At 48.1% G+C, this 8,611-nt stretch overlaps 1 protein-coding gene across 1 annotated transcript in view; it reads left to right on the top strand.

The window, feature by feature from the left end:
* Positions 1 to 2,176: 2,176 nt before the first annotated feature.
* ALS2CL (ALS2 C-terminal like) overlaps positions 2,177 to 8,611 on the top strand; it is a 38,400-nt gene continuing 31,965 nt past the window's right edge. The window contains exon 1 of the mRNA XM_057367959.1: positions 2,177 to 2,393. Within this exon, the coding sequence (XP_057223942.1) occupies positions 2,280 to 2,393 (114 nt within the window). The 5' untranslated portion in view covers positions 2,177 to 2,279. The remainder of the gene's footprint in view (positions 2,394 to 8,611) is intronic.

Genomic DNA, 8,611 nt, shown 5'->3' with positions numbered 1-8,611 from the left:
ATTTCCCATGTTTTGCAGCAGCTTTTCCCTGGGGATAAACAGGAACCAGGTTTTCCTGGAGAATGGAATGGGAATGAGAGACTCAGGCTGGGATTCTATGGAAGGAGATGTTTCCTCCTGAGGAAAACTGGGATGAACTTTCCCAGATGGTTCTGCCCTTGTGGCTAAAATTCCCCAGCAGGAAGGTGAACTCTTCCTCCGAGGGTTTTCCAGAGGGAAGATGTGTTTAATTGGGGGTGGTTAATGAAGGGGGTGGTTAATGAAGGATAATTCCCTGTGCCATGAAAACCTTGGAGCTCTTGTGAGGTCCTTGTGGCATTCCCAGAGTTCCCAGCTGGCAGAGATCCCACATTTCTGATGTGTGGCTGAAGATATCCAGGGACAATTCCACCAACAATGATCTGGTTGGATAATGGGAGAGACATGGAGCTGATAGGGAAGGTTTGGGAAAAATTCCAAGCAAAACTTTTGCCTTTAAGAAATAAAAACCAGAAGCAGCTTATCCTGACAAAATGACTTTTTACAATTTTTTTTTTAATTTTTATTTTCCAAAAAGAAGCTGCATCTGTCAATATATCCTTGATGTTTTTTCCCTCAGTGCTTCTTTRGGACAATTGAAATGCCTCAGGTCTGTTTTCCTTGGATTTTTTTTTTCCCCCAAAATTTGAATCCAAGATCAAAATTGTCTCATTTTCCATCCTCGGGACTAAAATGTTCATATTTGCCGAAAATGTCTTTGGATAGGGCATGGAACCATGGAATGGTTTGGCTTGGAAAGGATCTTAAAGCTCATCYAGATCCAGCTCTCCTGGAAATGAGARGTTGGAATTTGGTGGGAAAAATCCAGGACTGGAAGCTGAAGGGTTTATCCTTGTTGAGGATGGAAAAGAAGGAATGGGAATGTGAAATGGTCCAGAGGAAAATCCGGGATGTTGGAGGCATCCAAAGGACAAATGGGGATTGTGGCAAGGGAGATGGAAAACTGGGAGGGTTAGATGGGATATTGGGAAGGAATTCCTGACAAAGGGATCTGGGAGTTTGGGGTCAGGTTTAGAATTTTTTTTAGGAGAGAAAAGGGTTAAAAATGGCTGAGAAACAGTGGAAAACTCTGGGACCTCCTGAGCGAGGGATTTGGGAATTTGTGATTGGATTTAGGATTTTTTACTGGTGGCTGAGCTGGAGAACTCTGGGACCTCCTGACAGATGGATTTGGGAATTTTGGTGTTGGGTTTAGGGTTTTTTAGGAGAAGGGGAAAGAGTCAAAAATGGCTGAGCTGCAGCAGAGAACTCTGATACCTTATGACCTATGGATTTGGGGGTTTGGGGTCGGATTTGGGTTTTTTTAGGAGGAAGAGAAAGAGTTCCTGGTGGCTGAGGTGCAGCAGATGGGCTGGGGGAGGAGTCTGGGTCCTCCTGACTGATGGGTTTGCAGTTGGATTTAGGATTTTTTACTGGGGCTGATGTGCAGCAGAGAACTCTGGGACCTTGTGAGAAAGGGATCTGGGAATTTTGGGGTTGGTTTAGGGCTTTTTAAGAGAAGGGGAAATAGTTAAAAGTGGCTGAACTGCAGCAGAGAAGAACTCTGGGACTTCCTGAGCAGTGGATTTGGGGGTTTGGGGTCGAGCTTAGGGGATTTTTTAGGAGCAAAAGAAATAATTAAAGGTGGCTGAGGTGCCTGGGACTTCTTGACCAAAGGATTTGAGTGTTTGGGGTTGGGTTTAGGGCTTTTTAGGTGAGAGGAGTTACTGGARCTGAGGTGCAGCAGAGAACTCTGGGACCTTCTCAGCGATGGGTTTGGGGGTTCGGGGCCGGGTTTGGGGTTTTTTAGGAAGAAGGCAGGTGCAGCCGGACCCGTCCCGCGCCGAGTGTCCCACTCCGCCCGCAGCCACCGGCGAATCGCAGGAAAGTTCCCTTTTCCCAGGATTTCCTGGAAGCTCGGGGCGGGGGTAGCCCGGCAGGAGCGGGAGGCAAAAAAATCCCAGAATTTCTTTGGGAAAGCGCTGTGGGAACAGAGCGGGATTGAGAAGGGGCGGGAGCTGAGAAACACTACCCAAACCCCATCCTGACCTTTTCCCTTTCACTTCCCTGCGTCCCAACTTCCCTAAATCGGAGCTGCCGGGGCGGGGAGCGCAAAATCCGGTGTTTTTTAAAAAAAAAAAAAAAAAAAAAAAGAAAAGGGAAAAGGAAGGAGCAGCGCCTTTGGAATCCTCATTAGGGCGGATTTTGTAATCCTGGCTCCGGGCTCCGTGCGCGTCTGGGATTTGTGGGTCCCACTCCCGATGTGGGAGGGAGAGGTGGGAGGGCAAAGCCTTGGGAACACCGAGCGCTCCCGGATTCCTGCGGCTGCCGGAGCCTTTTCCACGGGGGGATTTCCCTCGGCTGCCTCGTGCCAGGTACGTGGCTGCACAATCCCTAAAATTTTGGGATTTCACCGTGGGTTTCGGAGTAGGATCAGCTTGATTTGCTCCAGAGGAAAGTTTGGGATTGTTTTCCCCAGGTGGAAATTTGCGCCTGGGATCAAATCGTGGAGCGGATTTCTCTGAAATGTAAACTGGATTTTCACGTGGTTGATCTGCACCAAAGCCCGGCTTCCCATATGGAATTTATGAACATTTTTAAGAATTTACCTCGCAGCGAAATTTAGGCTTTGTTAAAGCCTTTCCTTGCTCCCACCACGCATTTTCCAGCCAGGGATATTCCCGATCCTCGTTGCTTCTGCTGGCGGGAGGGATTTTCCAGCCTCACCTGATATTCCGAGGGGGATGCAAAAACCTGGGAAAGGCTTGCTCCACGCCGGGCTCGCTCATCCTGCCCGGCCGAGACGGGAAATCAATCCTCCGCTAATTAGGGAGAGGCTGATAAGCTCGGCTTATCRGGTTTCTGGCAAGGAGGGGAGTGATCCATGAAAAAACAACAAAAAAAAAGCTTCCAGGTGGCTCAGGTGTTCCATGAAAAGTGTGGATTAAACGTTAAATTATGGGGGGAAAGGAGCACATTTGAAGTGTTTATGAAGAGAAAAAATAATGGAAGGTTGAGGAAGAGGAACTGCAGCTGCYGGGAGGGGCCGGGTTTAAACTTTGGTTTAATTTGGGTTCGGCCCAAAGTTTGGGCTCCTGGGGAAAATTTCCTTTGGCCCTGGAGCTTCCTGGAATGTGCAGCTCTTCCTGGAATTCTTGTTAGTGCTTCTGGAAGGGCTTCGTTCCCAAAGGGCTGGAAAAKGGGAATTGTTTTGGGGYTGTCCAAGGMAACCAAGGATTCTCCTTCAAAATTCTGCTTTCTGGCCATTTGGGGGCCAAAATATCAGYGAGTTCCAGAGAAATCCAGGAATAATGGGGAGAAATGGGAAAAAGTTGGAAATTTGGAGATTGCTGATCCCAGAGTTGTGTTTTTTTGGGAATGTGAGAGGAATGAAGCTCAGGAAGGGGCCGGGTTGAAGTTTGTTTGCTAAAACCAGCTCTAAGCTTGGGGCTTGGAGCAGTTGGGAATGGCATTTGGGAACTGTTTGGATTCCTTTGGGATGGGAACATTTGGGAACTGTTGGTGTTCCTTGGGGATTGGAGCATTTGGGAATTGTTGGCATTCCTTTAGGACTGGAATGTTTGGGAACTGTTGAGGTTCCTTTGGGACTGGAGCATTTGGGAATTGTTTGCGCTCCTTTGGGATTGAAGTGTTCCTTTGGGATTGGAGTGTTTGGGAACTGTTGGCATTCTTTTGGGATTGGAGGAATTGTTGGGATCCCTTTGGGATTGGAACATTTGGGAATTGTTGGGACTCCTTTGGAATTGGAACATTTGGGAATTATTGGGACTACTTTGGAATTGGAGCATTTGGGAATTGTTGGGATTCCTTTGGGATTGGAAAGGGCTGCACGGAGAGCCCTGGAGCTCCACAAACAGGAATTTCCTTGGGAAAACCTTCTGTCAGAGGTTGGCAAAGCGTCTGGGGCTGGAATCCTCTGGGAATTGGGGCTCCTTGGAATGCTGGGCTGGAGTTGGGGAGCGCTTGGTAGGAATTCCTCGGCTTCGCGTTTGTCCTCCAGGATCGCCCCAAGGCTTGGATGGAGCGGGAGGAGCTTCCTGCTGCTCCCAGATTTGGGAAAGGCCCTGGGCATTACAGATGTGTGAAAAAAATGGGGAGTTCTTCCTTTAGGATTGRTGTGAATGGGGCTGGAAGTGAGTCCAGGGAATGTTCCTGGGCTTTTTTTTTAAAGAGAGAAGGCTCCAGGGAGACCTTTGGCTGTGCCTGATGGAGCTGCAGGAAACAGGGAGAGGGATTTGGGATAAGGGMTGGAGGGACAGGGCACGGGGAATGGGTTCCCACTGCCAGAGGGCAGGGATGGATGGGGTACTGGGAATTGGGAATTCCTGCCTKGGCCGGAATTCCCAGAGAAGYTGTGGCTGCCCCTGGATCCCTGGAAGTGTCCAAGGAGAGGTTGGAGCACCCTGGGACAGTGGAAGGTGTCCTTGCCATGGAATGGGATTACCCTTAAGCTCCCTCCCAACCCAAACAACCCCGAAATTCTGGGATTTTTGGAAATTTGGCATCAAGGGAGAGGAAATCCCAAAACTGACATGGAAGTTGTTCCCCTCCCTCATTCCTGCCTTTCCCCATTTCCACCTTATGAAATCCTCTCTCCTCGTGACCTCCCTCCTCTGGACCATCCCTGGCTGTCCCAGCTTAGCTTTGGGGTTTTTTTCCATAAATCCCAAACCATTCCCGAGTGTCCAGGGCGAATGACAGCAGTCACACTTCTCCATCCCTAAGCTCCTTGTAAAGATAAGGATAATGGGAAGTACAAAGCCGGCCAGGATTAAACCTCTTAAATCAGCAGCCCTGCTCTGTGCTGGGCTTTAATTAAATCCTTAATGAAGTCCTTAATTAGGGGGAGAGGGATCTTCCCTGGCTTTGGCTGTCAACAAGGCAAGGATTTAATTCCAGTGGTTCATTCTGCAGTGGGGTGGCACAGGAGGCCCAAAAATTCACTGATTTTACTGAAAATTGGGTTAAACTGAGCCTAAAAGTTCACTTATTTCACTGAAATGGGGCTAAATTAAGTCTAAAGGTGCCCTCACTCTGCTGGATTAATCTGAGCCTAAAGGTTCACTTATCCTGCTGAAACTTTATTAAACTGAGCCTGAAAATTACCTCATCCATTGAAATGAGATTAAATTGAGCCAAWAATTTGCCTTGTCCCACTGGATTAAACTGGGCTGAAAATTCCTCTAATCTCACTGAAATTGAATTAAATTGAGCCTAAAATTTCCTTCACTTCACAGAAATTGGTTTAAACCGAGCCCAAGTCCCCYCACTTCACTGAAACTGTCTTAAACAGAACCTAAACTTTCCTTCAGMTCAGCAAAAGTGGGTTAAAGTGAACCTTTTTGGGGTAAAAATCATGTTTAGGGTGGGAGGTTCAGCCTTCAGGAAGGATTTGGATGTCTGAAGCCAATTATGGGCTTTTTTAGGAATGAGTTTCCTCGGGAAGGGCTGGGATCTCCCAAAGCAGGGTTTAGGGGAGAGCGAAAAGCAGCTGGGGCAGAAGAGGAATTGTGGGAAGCTCCTCTGTCCCCTTTTTCTGCCGGAAATGACACAAACTGGGAMGAAAACACTTCCCCCCCTTCACATGGAGCTTCCTGTTTTTCCCATTTTCCGTTTAAGACAATAAAATATCCCAAAATTTTGAGGGAAAAATTTTGCTCCTTGGGCTGAAAATCCATTTTGCAGCTTTGGGTCCTTGTGAGGGAAGGTAAAAGGGTTTTTTTTGGTGCTCTTTGGATGCTCCCACTGCCTGAAATTCCCTGGAATTTTCACCAGGAAAGGATATTTTGAGGATTTCCCTACTTCCATGTTTGTCCTGCTCAATCCCCCAAAATTAAGGCAATCTCCCTCCAGATCCTGCCTGGCTCTGCAGGGCCCTCCATGAATCCCACAATCCCAATCCCAGTAACTCTGCTCTCATCCTCATTTTCCCATTGCTGAGGGCTTTGTTGGGATTTGGGATTTTATTCTTTCTGCCCTATTTACTCCCAATTATCTCTCAGCTCATCCGTTGTRAGGTGACTCCAGGCCATTCATCCCAAATCCCGACCCTCTGGAGCGGCATCCCAGTGGAAAGATTTGCTCCAATGGTGCTGAACAAAGTCTGGGATTGTTTTCCCCTCCTGGGAACAGTGGGATCTTTGTGCTGGCTGGAATTCTGACAGGACACGTGAGGGGGCTGGAATTCCACTGAAAAATCAGGAGGATGTTTGGAAAAGCAGGAAAATTTCAGCCAGGAACAGAGGGAGCAGCATCCCGGTGTTTTTTGTCGGGATTTGGGCTCCGGAGCTGAGGAATTTGTGGGTTTTGGGATTCAATTGGAGCTTGCACCCTGCTCGTGGGATGTGAAGCTGGGAAACAGATCCAAAGAGAACCTGGAAAAGGGAGTTTGGATCCAGGATCTGACCCCAAATAAATCCTGCCTCTCCCCTCACATCCCTTAGGAGTGACTCTTCATGTTAATCCCTGTTTTCCCTCCCCAACCCCCCTTTTTTTGGGATCAGATTAATCGGGATCACCCAGAGCTCCCAAGAGGAGCGAGTGCAGAATCAGGGCTGTGTTCTGATCCRATCCATTCGGGAATTCTGATCCCTGTCTCCCCGAAAATGGGGATGCAATGGGAAGGGACTGTTCCCATTCCATGGCAGCAGCAACTTGGGAATCTCTTGAAAGGCTCAGAAAGGGAAAACTCCTTCCCGAGGCAGTGGGAAAATGAAGAATCCCAAAGATGGAGGGATTGGAATAACTGTGGATCCTGGGGTTTTTTTTTGGGATGGCTGGACAAGGGAAAGGGAAGAATGGAAGGGGAGGAGGAGCTGCAGCAAGCAAGGTCCTGGGAGTAACATCGCACCTAGTTTAGCGGGAAAATTCTCTCAACATTCCCAAAATCCCAACTCCAGCACTGAGGGAAATCCCAAAGGAAGATGGAAAATGAGTGGTCCAGGAGCTGTTCAGGTTGTTTTTCAGGATGTGTTTCCATAAAAACCATTCTGTCCCGGGTAATATCCATGGGGTTTTCCAGGCATTTCCAGCTCTCTTAGAGCTGCTCATTCCCAAAGATTCCCATGCAAAGCTGATAATGAGTCTCAGCATTCCATTAAAATCCTTGCRTTTCCATCTGTTCCACCCCATTTGCTGGCAAATCCCCCAAATTTGGGAATGCCAGCTGGCTGTGGCTCCTTCCCTGCTGCATTGGGCAGACTGCAAAAAGGGGGAATATTCCAGTTGTTCTGGGGAGCTTGGGAGAGATCCCATATTCCAGGACAGATCCCATATTCTGGCTGTTCCAGGTTGCTTTGGACAGATCCCATTTTCCAGAACAGATCCCACATTCCATCTATTCCAGGCTGYTCCATCTGTGGGATGCTCACCCATCCCTTGTCTTGGTTTTGTTTTGGGGGTTTTTCCTGCCCTCACCATCCCATTCCGGGTAGGGCTGACCCAGTTCCTCTCCGGTGTTTTCTCCCACTCTTTTCCCTGTTTCCCATAAATATCTTGATGTTTCATTTCAATCCCAGTCTGTTCTCTGTGGCTTTCTCCTCCTTTCTTTAGGAATATTTGTGGCTGGTTCCTTGAGGGTGATCCCATTCCCTGTGGCATTCCCTGGAGCACCCTGCTGCCTTTGTTTYCCCAGTGGAAATCCCAAAACCCGTGGTTTTTCCCATTTCCCAGCCCTGGTTTCCCTTGGAGGTTCCCAATCTTTTTCCTTTGCACTCTGTGGTGGAGCAGGGATGGTTTTGTTCAGGAGGCGAAAAAATTCCAAATTTTTCTGCCTGATTGAACTGGAATATAGCAATTTATGGGATTTTGGGAAGGAATTCCTGCTTGGGAAGGAATTCCSAGAGAAGCTGTGGCTGCCCCTGGATCCCAGGCRGTGTCCAAGGTYGGGTTGGACATTGGGGTTTGGAGCTGTCCCTGCCCATGGAATGGGATCATCCTTAATCTSCCTTCCCACCSAACCATTCCATGAAATGCTGTTCTGACAGGAACGATGGGAAAACCTAGAAATGATGGATAAACCTGTATTTTCTGGGGGATGGTATGGGATGGGATGTGGCAATTCTGGGGTTTTTGTGGGGCTGGAAGGGCTCTTTTGAAATTTCCCGTTACCACTCATCCGTTGAGGAAATGATCCTGAACTGACGTGGGCAGGCTGGGAGGAGCCTCCAGTTTTTCCCGAGAGAGTGAGAACATGGATCCTAAAAAGAAAGAAAAAAAATCCCACAAAACAGCCCCAAACCCAATGCAAAATTCTGTTAAATGTGGAGCAACTTTAGATGGAATAGACCACCTGAACGCTCCAGGGTTTTGGCAGGGTTGGGGTGTTGCTGCTCCAGGGGATCATCCAAAGGGTTTTCCTATGGAATAAATCCCCCAGAAACCGGAATTCCCAAGGCACTGTGGGATCAGCTGATGCTTCACCCAGATCTGTAGGAAATGTGTAGGATTTCCAAGGAGTTTTGCCATGAATCCCTTTGATGGTAATGAGTTGGCTTGTCTGGGTGGTTGGATAAGATTTTGGGAAAGATTTGGGATTTGGCTCCTTTCCCTTTATTTCTTTGGTTTTGACTTT

Source organism: Malurus melanocephalus, unplaced genomic scaffold (genome assembly GCF_030028575.1).
Source record: "Malurus melanocephalus ecotype Western Australia unplaced genomic scaffold, MMel_1.1 scaffold_86, whole genome shotgun sequence".
Classification (NCBI taxonomy): domain Eukaryota; kingdom Metazoa; phylum Chordata; class Aves; order Passeriformes; family Maluridae; genus Malurus; species Malurus melanocephalus.
The sequence above is the reverse complement of the archived record's forward strand: the minus strand, read 5'-3'. Positions and strand labels throughout refer to the sequence as shown.